The following is a 12500-nucleotide window of genomic DNA, read 5'->3' on the forward strand; positions in this document are numbered from 1 at the left end:
GAGAAGCGCGCGGCCGACACCCCCGGGCTCCGGGAGTGGAGCGGGGTGCAGTTTTCGTTCTCTTTCGGGCGGGCATTTTTGGTAGGGAGGAAAGGGGAGTGCGCGCTCTCCAGCTTCGGGGCAAGGCCAAAGGGCGGGATCCGGCAAGTTTGCACTTAGTCTCCAGGTTCACTTCTTCCACCCCCTCACCCCCATGCAAAGCACGGACCGAGGCGGCCACTGCGGGCTTGCAGGGCTGCTCTGCAGCCCGCCCCCCCCCCCCCCCCCACCGGCTCCTCCGCCTCCTGCAGCTCTCGCCTTGAAGCCCGAAATCACAACAATAGTAATAGTTATCATCATAATGATGCGGGCAAGCGGCGTCATTAATAATGAATAACCGCAGCAGCCGCCGCCGCGCTGCGCACACCGGTGCCGGGAATTGCGGGAGAAAGGCATTTGCAGAGATCCCTCAAAGTAAAAAGTGTGAGCCTCTGGACACAGAATGAATTTCAGGACCCGCGTTTTTGGTGTGTGCGTTGATACCGAGACAGCACCAGGTTAACCTGCCGAATTTTCCAAGCCTCACTTCCCAGTTCTCCAACTGGTGGTCCTGGGGAACCGTCGTCACCCCGCAGCCACGCAGGACCGCCGTGGAGGCAGCAATCGGGTCCCCAGGCTGCCCGCCGCCTCCCGCCCCGGGTTCCCGGCCCCACGGCCCCACGGCCCCGCGGCAGCCGCTGCACGTGTTCCCAGCGAGCGCGGCCGGAGCCTGCGGCCAGCACGCTGCTCGCTTTGTGCCTCAGAGTCCCGGCGCCCAACTTCACTTTACGCACTGCCCACCCCCGCCGGCCCCCCTGCCCCCGGCCTGTCGCCCCTGCCTTCGCTTTTGTTTCTTTGCTTTTTTCTCTCTGCATTTCAGCCTCGGTTTGCTTCCTTACCCTGTTAAGACAATCAAAGGGAAGGACTTGGAAAGCAAACTTGAAGGCAGAGCTCTCTTTCCCCCTCCCCCTCCCCAGCAGCCCTCGTTTCGCTAGCTCCTTCCTCCTTCCCTACATTTCTTCTAAGGCTTTTTTTTTTTTTTAAATTTATTCCTTTGCAACTGCAGAGAGAGGAAGGAGATCTCAGTCAGCCGCTGGGGCATTGAGACGTTTCAGTCAGTCTTGCTGTTTGAACGCAGAAGCATTTTATTTTCAATTTCTTTTTCCCCTTGTAGAGAATCCGCGGCTAATTATTATGATTATTTGCCCACTCCTTTCCACTTCAATCCTGGACTCCCCGCTTTGTAGCCAGAGCTTAGGCCGGAGCTTAGAAACGGTGGTTGTGTGGGAGTGAAGGAGGATGGAATTGAATTGAGGGAGGGGGTAAAATGGCTGAGGTTAGGAATGTTTTTAGGGAAAGGGGAATTTGCATTAAAATACAGAGAAATTATCAGAGCCCAGAAAGGAAATGTTGATTGCCACTGAGAAAAGATGTCAATGCAAATCAGTAGACTACAGCAAGAGAATTGTATTTTCATATTTTCTTTGTGCCCCACTTCGTCTGATTTTTAATAATATGGTAGCAATGATAAAACATTTTGGTATTTCTCTGAACGTCACTAGCCAAATGTTCAGCAGGGAGCCTGATGTTAACCGTATTTCATACATTAGGATATAATTCTTGTTAATTAGCAATAATTTATGTTAAGAGCATAGAAAATGTTGAGGTTGTAGGTTTTATATCTGTACATTTGATCGTCTTGTTATTTGCAGGCACTTTGCCTCCTGTAAAATTAATCAGGTGAAATGTGGAGGTGTAATCAGCACCCTCTGAATGACCACCTCCTTTCCTGGTTTTGATTGTAAATCAGCTCAGTCCCTCCATTGAGAAGACTTTAACCAAGTCTGTTTTGCACCACGTTCCCTTTAACTGTTGGACAACTAGGGGACTATCTCCTTTTGCCCCCCGATAATATTTCCATTTTCAGGAATGTGTCAGGGCTTGGGAATAAAAAAACAAATCTTAACGGTGGAGTTTAAAAACATGTTTTTGTGCAAAGGTTCTGTGTACTACTAACTTTAATAAAATGAAGTATTTTTCCGGAGTCTTTCCTCAATCTGTAAACCTCAGAACTTGTAGTTAATGCTGAACAACAACAACAAAAGCCACATTTGTTAATGTGTACTTAAAATTCTTAATTCACATAGGAGGGATCTTGGAGAATGACTTCCTTATTCAGTTCCTCACTTGGTCACAATGAAAGCAAATAGGAGAAAAATGATATAGAAGCACAATGCAAAAGCTTTCTGTTTGTCTCCTTTTATTTGAAAAGTATGCATGTGTATTTATCTTTTGGTCAGTATGTTGGGCACAGAAATGTAAGTGCTTACTTTGCTGTCTTTATTAGTAGGAATATAACCTTCATATTCCTGTGGTGACCTTATGTTAAATTAGGAGGAGTACCAGAGGCTAGAAATTATGACATGTCCTACTTGAGCACAGGTGCAGCTAGGCAGGGCTCTCTCAATATTATTTCACCCAGCACATCTGGGAGTTACTCCAGATCTTCCCCCTCAATATTCAGTCTGGATAGGGTTGAAATAAATTTAACCTGAGTTCACTGGATTTTTGCACTTTATCAAAATCTGTTCCAATATTCTACACTCAAATTAAAATCTATTTTTTGATTCTCTGTGGCTTTAAGTTCATTAAATGTGAAATTGGCAGCTTGCTAAAGAAGGTCAGACTGATTAACTGTTTAAGACTTGTACATTTTCTGCTTCAGTTTTATTAACTGGCAGCATCCTGGATATGTTTCATATTTTGTAATTTTGTGTGTGTGTGATAGAGTAAGCATAAGGTTTCAGGAGCAGAGACTTACCAACTCTCTTTTCCCCTTTGGAAGTTTAAAAAAATGATAGAAGCTGTTCAAATAGATGCTGGAGTATTTTGGTGCACGGTTAAAAAAAAAAAAGGAAACAGGAATGAAAGACATATCTACCTTGTTATACCATCCGCTGGTGATTATGTGTGCAGAAATAGCCCCATAATGAAGCGTTCTGGAGCTCATTCAGAAAATTAGACAACTTTGACAACATTAGGCAAAGTATTTCAAGTCTAAAGAAAGGACTTCTCAGCCTTGATCTGAAATGTGGCGTTTGCTTGACCATTCTGATTTTTACGTGATGGAGGCCACCAACTGCAAACATGTTTAGAATATTTTAGACATTCCTTTCTTCAGAATGAAAAAATGACTAATTGGCTTCTTTTCTTAAGTACTCAAAAGTATCCCATTTAGCTAACGTGCCTGAGAAGAATTGCCAGTGAATTTGGTATTTCTTTGATTTTGTGGCGCTGCTGAGAGTGAGATCAGAAAGGCTTTTGGCACTGTGAATTACGCTGCGTTATGGTTATTATTTAGACCGGTTTCACAGGTGAACGCAGTCCTTTTCTTATTATGGCAGTGTAAATGTGGCACATTTTCTGTGTGATGTAGTAGCTTTCTAATTTATGAAGCCATGTCTCTGTATATTTAGAGTATATATGTTCACACACAAAGGGTGTGTGTGTGTGTGTGTGTGTGTGTTTATTCACCTCTCCTTTTATTCTTGGGCATAATAGACAACTTACTCTATACGAAAAAGAAACAAATTTGGTTTCAGTCCATGTTTTTACCAGGTTTTTTGGGGGGGTAGTTATTATTTAAGCTTACTTTATGTTGCTGCATTAACTATTTATTTAACAGTCACATTCTTTCTAAACTTACAAACCAGACACATTTGGGTGTGTGTGTGTGTGTGTGTGTGTGTGTGTGTGTATGTGTGTGTGTTTTCTCTGGAAGTATGCAAGTCAGGCAGTTTTCTTTAAATATATGATGATTTGCCTCATTGATAAATTTGCTTTCTTGTTGACAGTTTCCACATCCGTGTACATTTTATATGCTCATATTTTTCTGGGCATTAAATGGAGGAGGCTAGAAACCCTTTACATAATGTGCTGGGATGGGATGGGGTTGAGAATGTATTTCCCCGTATTCTTTCCTTTCTGGCACTCTAATAATTGTGCTTTTGTTTCTTCAACCACAGCCGAACCTCTTGAAGCCATTCTTACAGATGATGAACCAGACCACGGCCCTTTGGGAGCTCCAGAAGGGGACCATGACCTCCTCACGTGTGGGCAGTGCCAGATGAACTTCCCATTGGGGGACATTCTTATTTTTATCGAGCACAAACGGAAACAATGCAATGGCAGCCTCTGCTTAGAAAAAGCTGTGGATAAGCCACCTTCCCCTTCACCAATCGAGATGAAAAAAGCATCCAATCCCGTGGAGGTTGGCATCCAGGTCACGCCAGAGGATGACGATTGTTTATCAACGTCATCTAGAGGAATTTGCCCCAAACAGGAACACATAGCAGGTAAATGAGAAGCAAGGAGAAAAGCTGTTTGCATGTTTTCTTTTCATTTTCAGAGGCGCTGTAGCCAAGCAGTAAGGAGTGGTGAAGTGCTTTCTGTATTTCTCCATGTGACTGTCCATGACAGCCCTGTAATGTTAAAATAAGCATTCCTATTGCTTATGTCCAGAACACATAAAAATAAATATTTTCCACTTCACCGAGCCAAATGTAGGCAGAATAGGTTACACACACCTGATACCCTCTCTCTGGATCTGCTGATTCTGAATTTCTTTCCTTTTCTCTCCCCTTCTCATTTTTAAGTGTTGAACCTTACTACACCTAGCCCAGTTTCCAAGGTCCATTTCCAGCCTTGGTGACAAGTCAGAGGCAAAGTGGCTGTATAGGCATTTGTAGTTCGGCCAGTGACCTGTTTGAGTCAGAATACCTGATCAGACCTCCCTAGGGGTGCAGTTTGTTCTCGATGTTTCCATGAAGTTGGGTGGGCTGGAAGGGCATTTTGGAGGGGCTGGAAAGAGTTAACTGAGTTTCAGGGCTAGCCTTGGATCCATATTGGCTGTCAGCCCGTATGGGGCTGTAATTAAACACAGCCCCGTGGTGGGATGACACCGTGACCTTGACTTTAAGATGCCATTTTCGACTGGCCAGGCCAGAGTAGAGAGGGCAGTTGCTGAAGCGCACAGACATGCTTACTCGAAAAGTTTAAGGGCATGTTGGAAATTTCAAAAGGTTGGTTTGACAGGAACGGCTGCTCCCTGCAGCCTGCCTCCTCAGCTAAATGATAAATGCTTCTCTGTGCTCTCTCTTGTCTCTGATGTGGTTTTGACAGATGTATCTTGATTTTGTTTGTGGTTTACACAACCACATGTCACCCTTACAAATGTCCAGTGCAGACTTCCACTGTTTCTGCTATAACATAATGTAAAAATTCTCTTGGAAAAATATATACACACGTTGAACAGCTCTGCTTCCTTTGGTTAATTTTAGCAGAAAGGTAGCTAGGGGTGTGGGTTTCTCAACAGCTCAAGGGAAAAGGAATTAATGGCTAACAGAGGGACTTAAATCCCCACTCTAAGTGATAAACAGCAACACTATACAGCGACCCTTAAAACATTTTTAAAAATGAAACAACGGTGATTCATGTACAAGATGAAGTGAATGCAGATTCTGTGGTAACAAAACCGGCATGCCTGTCGGTTGGTCACTCCCCTCTATTTCCCCTGCTGCTGCCCCCAAAAGGCAGAGGGTTTGTTCAGTTTTAGGAAGGGTAGTGCATAGAATCAATTGATTCATTGGAACTTGTCCCTTCAACCTAGTTTGACCACAGAGTTGAACTGTAGTGGGTCAGTAGTCCAGAGGGGATTAAATGTCGTATTATTTCTCCTCCCCCCCTCTGGAATTTGATCATTAAAATCAAACGTGGCATTTTTTCTTTCTCTTTTTTTTTTTTTTTTTTTTTTAATGCTGCCTGCAACAACACTCAGATACTTTTCCTTTAGTGAAATGAGAAATCTGCTGCCAGGGAAGGTGCATTCACAAAATATTTTTCTCAAATCCACCACATGTAGCTTATATGACATGCAGGTTAAGATTTTATCCACCCCTCCCTGCCCCCCAGCAGGATATGGCAATGACCATTTCCATGTGCTGTCTTGTGACTGGAAGGAAAATGAACAGAAGTGTAAGGCATGATTAATGAAGCAAGAGCAAGCGGAAGGGGATTTGTCGTCTTAGGAGATCCAAAGCCTTTCTAAATCACCAAATATGGAGTAACACTTGCGTGATGTAACATCGTATTTACATATCGAGCTGCTCGTTTAAAAGACAAAACACAGTGTCTGTCAAGCAAGAATTAAAACCACACTCCTTACTGAGGTCCCAAGTAGGTTACTCAGTCTCAGATTAACCAGCTTGAAAATTCTGTGCCTCTGTACTTAGAGGAGAAATCTAAAAGCTGAGGGGAAGGCTCTCTAGTGAAGGCTTTTCACTGTCCCAGTTGTAAATCTACATAGGGAAGAAGAAGAAATATTTTCCTTAACCCTCTGGTTGTCATAAAGGTTCTTTTTTTTTTAAGGACTAGTGCAGTAAGAGCTCAAAGAAGCCCCCCAAAAGCACATTTAAAATATGTTTTATAGGGCTAATGCTAAGTAATTACACTGAAATGAAGAGCTACTTAAGCTATCTAAGATATTCAATGGGTGCACCAGTGCTGCGACCCAGGTGAGGTAAACCTTTCATTCACAAATAATTGCAAAGTCTTGATTCCTTTCATTGTGTTTAATCACCTGTTCCTACCCTGGAATTGGCTGAACATAAATAGCGTGGTCGCATCGCAAAGCGAGATGTCAGTAACTAGAGTCACGACTTTTCATAATTCACGGTAATGAATTAAGGAGTTTCCTATGGTGAAATTAACGTTCTGCCATCGCACATAAATTAAGATGCCCTGGCCCTTAGGTGCCTCTGAAGCGAAGTTCTGGAAGACGGCTGTGTATTCCCAGCCCATTTCTCTAGAGCACGTCTTCACAACTCCCAAGTCTGCTTTTCTTTTTACGGTGAGGAAGGAAACAATAAGAGTAATCATTCAGTAGATATTTGAATTGTGTCACAAGAAGAAAGGAGGAGCAATGCTCTGTATTAGGAAAGAGATATATTGATGAATCTCTAGAAGAATATGTTTGGCAGCCATATAAGAGGTAGTTATTTAAATACGCTGTGTAGGAAAGGCCTTATTAAAGTGCTGTAAGTTGGATGTGAGCTTACTGTGTGCTCTGTGCTGTTTTATAGGCAGGAAGCTGGAATCAAACAGTGGCAGATCTTCTTCCTGAGATAAATAAAGCTTAGAATTTGGGGCTTTCATACAGGAGATTGAGTGTCCCTTAAAACTTCAGTAAGATGGTGTGGGTTTTGGCTGTACATAGGCCTCTCAAAGCCGAGTATTTTGTAGAAAGGATGATTTTTACCTGGTTGAATACACACGTATATGTTGATCAGGTTTTTTTTTTTTTCCATTTCATTCAAAATATTGTGTGATTGTGATCCACTGAGACCACTGAAGTCATACTAATTTAACTGGAAATGGGCAGGTTATATTGTGCAGGGCCCAGTTCATCAATGTTATGTGTCAGATATCCACCATCAGATATCAGCAGCCTTTGACTGGCAGTCAGGGCTTTTAATTAGGGTTCTGTTTTGTTTTCTAGACTCCTATTTTATGAGGGGGAAATATTCATTGAAATTAGTGACTGTGGAGCTGCTGTTCACTTATAGAAAAGGCCAAAAAATATTATCCCACAGTGTCAGCTTTGAGGTTTTGGCTGTTGCACATAGAAATCTTTAAATTAGGGTTGGACTGTCATAAAGTTAGCTTTTTGAGAGAATGGGAGAAAATATGATTAGTCCTGTAAAGTGTAGTGAAGTCTCTTGCTATTGATATATAACATTTTTTCTCTTTAAAATCATGAACATAGACATTGATATCACGGCATTGAAAAATTATATGCCTAGACAATACACCTCATACCCAGATAATAATATGTAAGACAGAAGCTCTGTGAGAGGAGAAATACTAATTCAATCCAGAAATATATAAGCATGTTACTTAAAGGTAAATCAAGTATAACATACTCATGCTTTTTAGAATTTAGAAACTCAACTTGCCTTTTCTTTTTGTACCCATTTGAATTCTTTCTTATCTCAGACTGAACTGGAAGATGTACTTTATGGTATAATTGTAAATGAGACTATAAATTATAGTTTCCTATTATAACCTCTTATTTTTCATTTCTCTTTATTTGTGTGATTCTGAATAAAAACCACTGACTTCTGAAGTGAATTTTTAGCATGGCAGCTAAAACAAACAAACAAACAAACAAACAAAACCCCAGTTTGCTGGTGAACATTTTATTTAACCTTCACATCCAGAGACTGAAGAATATTGTTTCCTAATAAATACCTAGGATTTTCACTGGGAGCCTGTGTTTGTGGGACCATTACCCAAAGGCTCATGTTCATGAGACTGGGAGTCCTATATACAAGATGTATTTGTAAATAAGACAGAGAAAGGTTGTGAACTGGCAGCTTGGATGTTTTGTCAAAGTACAATGTGAGAGAAACTCTTTCTAAGACAAATTGTAAATAGAACTGTCACAGCGATTGCATGATTGAGCCGCAGAAGTGTCTTACAATTGTTGGCATTGTCAGAGGACTTTTGAAAGCTTAATTAAACACAGTGGCCCGCATGGCTGCTAAATTTACTTCGGCAAGCCAAAAAGAAAAAAAAATCTACAATGTGGAAGATCCCAAAGATCCCAAAGTTCTTCCGACGTTACCCTTTCCGTGACACAGAAAAGATGCATTGTGCATTTTCCTAGTTGTCTTTTATAAATAGTTTTGAGAATAGGGCCACGTGATATGAAGATCATCCTGTGTGTGATGTGGAGATTGTGTAAGTTTTTCTGTCTCCTGCTGTTACAGACAGTTAATGTAAAAATGGCCTTCTATTGGAAACACAAATATGTATTCACTTCAAGAACAGGAGCAGAGGGGGAAAGTTTCCCTTCCCATTCTCTGTGTTTATTCTATGAAAGCTTAAAAAACAGTGCTGTAATTTCTCAAATCACCCAGTTCCTCGTTGTATTGCAAGTTGTGCCTTTTACTTTTAAAGGATCTGAAATCTGTTTTGCACACCTTTCTCCTGGTGAATGTGGCATTTAATTGTGGAGCTGCCCATGGGCTGGAAAATGCAAGTGAGTATAGACACGTGCAGGCAGCGTCAGGACAGCAAACTTTAAGCTCAGGGAAGAGGTGAATTGGATGCATATTAATGGCACATTTTAGAATCCTGGAAAATCATTATTGTCACACTGCAGCCCTAGTGCAGTTTGGCTAATGTGTGTGTGTGTGGGGGGGGGTACTAAATTGAAGTATATAACAAACGTGCAAATCCTAGGGAAGCATTTTTCAGAATTTTGAGATTTCTTAGTGGAAGTATTTCAAAAAGGAGAATAGGTGGATGGCGGCCTTGTACACTAGTCAGTGAAAAAAAAGAAGATAGTTCGGCTTTCGTTTGGGGGGAAAATACGAAATTTTAACTGAAGTAGCACAGCTAGGGAGATGCACCGAGATTGCGTCACTGGATGTTAATTTAATCTACTCTGGTTGCTCTGTTCACACCCTTATTGCACAAAGAAATCATTTGACAAAATTTACCCGAAGCCCAAATCTGTTTTTACATACAGTAGTACCAGCTTTGTGCAATAAAAGTCACTTAGCATCAAACTGGACCCAGCCTGGCACCTTGCCACTTTTTTAGCAAGAGATTTAATCACCGAGGATCTTTAGTACCTTTCTGCTTGTTCAGATTTCATTTGGGTCATGGTTATGTCAGCAGTGTTGTTATTACAAGGATTAAAAAAAAAAAGATTTAAACTTAGGGCCCATTTTTAACACTATCTCAAATCGAACAGGTTTTAATTTTATGTGTCAATTTGGAGGATATTAATAAAGTTCATAAAATATATTCAGACTATATAATTTAATGGATAATGACTAGTATTTTTATTTGTAATACCAATAGAAAATTGGCATCGTATCTCTCCCTCCTCTGTTCTGTCCTCCTACCCAGGTAAATAAGTATCCTTAAACTGCTTCTCCCCTTTACTCCCAGGGGTTAGAGCTCTGGCCAATATCAGTAAATTTATCTTTGTAATTTGCCACGTAGTTTTTACAACAATGACCTAATTAATTTGAGCACGGACCATATTATTGCTAGTAGAGTCATTTTCTGTCACAAACTTAATTTCTAGGAAATGTAACCTGACGAATAAGAATGCTTGAGCTCTCCACGTGTGCTCCTAAAGACCAAAGGCAGATTTAAAATAATAATTTAAAAAATGCCAGCATTATTAAAGCTAGTATGCTTGATGCCAAACTCAATTTGAAGCCAGTAAACATCAGACTATTTCTAATCAGTTTTAGAATGTAATGTATTCCATATTGGGTTCACTGGAATTTGTCTCTCTGCTTTTTACTGGCCAGCTGCACTCCCTATGCATTTTTAAAACATTTCAGCAAAGGCTTTTGCTGTTCTTAGCAGGGTTAGTAACTTAGGGTCTATTTCTGAGCTCATTCGTCATTCTGCGATGGCATTGAGTTGGGTTGGCAAGGGAAGGATTTGAGGCATGGGGGGTGGTGAGGTCACTTGTGACCCCAGCAGGGAATAGGTGAGCTTCATTTGCCTTTACAATAGGCGCACAGCTACTGCACCTTGGAAGATCTCTCAGGTGCCGCTCAGATGGGCGCATGTAAATGTGCTGTCAGATGCGGAGCTGGAATACTAATGCTCCTTCCACCAGCGCACCATAATAAAGCTGTACACAGCCAGCTTAGTATGCACCTAGTCTGGGGAATGGTGTAAACTTAGATAGCCCAGTGTGAAAGACAGCGATGTAAAAATGCTGGATATGCCACAGTTTCCATTCTTGTTCTCCTTTGATCTATAGCAAGATGAAAACATCATCCTTTCCTCCTCTTGGAGTTGTCTCCCCGACTCTGCCACCTCCCAATCCCCCACCCGAATTTTTTTGCATGTTCTGGTATGGAGAAATGCGACATAATTTGTTTCATATGGTTAATTACAGGCATTTGAATATTTAAAAATTTAAATAGCCACAGTTCCAGGTTTTCCTGTTAAAAGTATGTGATTTGAACAAAGGGAGTACAGTGTAAATATTTGTGGTGATTTGCAACACCCCTCTTTCCCCATTAAATACACACACGCACACGCGCACATACAGACATTCAGTTTAAATCTAGCGCTGACTTAAAGGACTTCTGTACCTTCATTTGTACTTCTTTTTTTTTTTTTTTTTTAACCAACTCTCAGCTGGAACTCCATTAAAATATTTTACCATTATTTTTGAGTCCACTGTTGCTTGAGGTTTTAAAGAGGATTTTTATAATGTGTTCATTTAAGAGTATCAACAGCTGTCAGAACCAGTTGTGGTAAATCCACAAAACATACAAAGAAAAATACACACGTTTCCTGAAACAAAACACTCTGGAAAAATAAGCTGCCAAGAACTGGCGAATGAGAAGTTTGCAGACAGGGCACCGGAGCGTTTCACCTCTCGGTTCACCCTGGAGACTGATGTGATCGGGTCTGATGCAATGCCGCTGGAAGTCTTACCTGCACAGGTTGCTGCTCTGAGCTAGCACCCTGCACAGGGGCTAGGCCAGGCCACAGCTTGCTCCCACTCTGCCCTCCTTTTTTCTTTTTGATCTCTTTAGATAGATAAAATACCAAGTTCTTGGTGTGCTAAACAGCAAATTATACCCACTGAAGGTGAGATGATTAGGTTTAAACTTCCTCTAAACGAGGCGAGAAGACGCCGTGCACACCCTTTTCCAGATAGGGCTGTCAGCCTGTTATTCAGAATTTAATCGGCCCCACCAGGGAATTCCCAGTGGGGACCTGGAGCAGGCCTGTTGGTGAAGGGGATACCTGGGGACCTGTGGTCACTCACAATGAGTTTCTGTTTGTATCTTTGCTGTTGTTAGCATTGGCAATGAACAATTACACCTACAATTTGATTTTAGTTTTAGATAGAGGTGAGTCCACTGATTAAAAACTACCATTAAAATGAAGAATGGAATTATTGTGAAACCTGCAAAGGTGCTTTCAAAAACAACACAGGTGCTGTGGTGTCCCCCCTTTCTCCACTTTCTATTTTATTTTGGAACTTTCTAAAAAACACAGGGAAGCCTTTTGCTAAGCATCGGGGCATTTACATTTATATTCATCAGTTCATCTTCTTGATATGTAATGGTGCATAAAAAGCTGCAGAAAAAAAATCACATCTGTCAATTTTTAGGGAAATAAGGTGTAGCTTGGATTCTTACCTTAACTGGAGCACAGGGTACTACATGCCACGTCTGCTTTTTAGGTTTTAAATATGGAGTTTCTCTTTGGGTCAAAAAAAAAAAAAAATATCTGAAGCATTTCCTTTTACCGACTCAGGGGATACCATGATTTCGTGATTTTATTTACATTTCGGGGCAGCTTACAATGAGCCATTTACTGCTCATTTTAGCCCCCTCTCCCAAGTCTTTGAGTTCATAGTTAAAACA

General features: G+C 41.4%; 1 protein-coding gene across 8 annotated transcripts in view; it reads left to right on the plus strand.

The window, feature by feature from the left end:
• The window catches only part of BCL11A (BAF chromatin remodeling complex subunit BCL11A), a 99075-nt gene that overhangs the window by 3434 nt on the left and 83141 nt on the right, over positions 1-12500 (plus strand). For 7 of the 8 annotated variants that reach the window (XM_029232425.1, XM_029232427.1, XM_029232423.1 and 4 more), the window contains exon 2: positions 4044-4373. In XM_029232425.1, the coding sequence (XP_029088258.1) occupies positions 4044-4373 (330 nt within the window). Of the gene's footprint in view, positions 1-3829; positions 4374-12500 lie in introns of those variants that run through there. The other variant, XM_029232421.1, reaches the window with a different exon arrangement.

The sequence above is a fragment of the Monodon monoceros genome, unplaced genomic scaffold (assembly GCF_005190385.1).
Source record: "Monodon monoceros isolate NGI ecotype Baffin Bay Population unplaced genomic scaffold, NGI_Narwhal_1 Super_Scaffold_19, whole genome shotgun sequence".
Lineage (NCBI taxonomy): Eukaryota > Metazoa > Chordata > Mammalia > Artiodactyla > Monodontidae > Monodon > Monodon monoceros.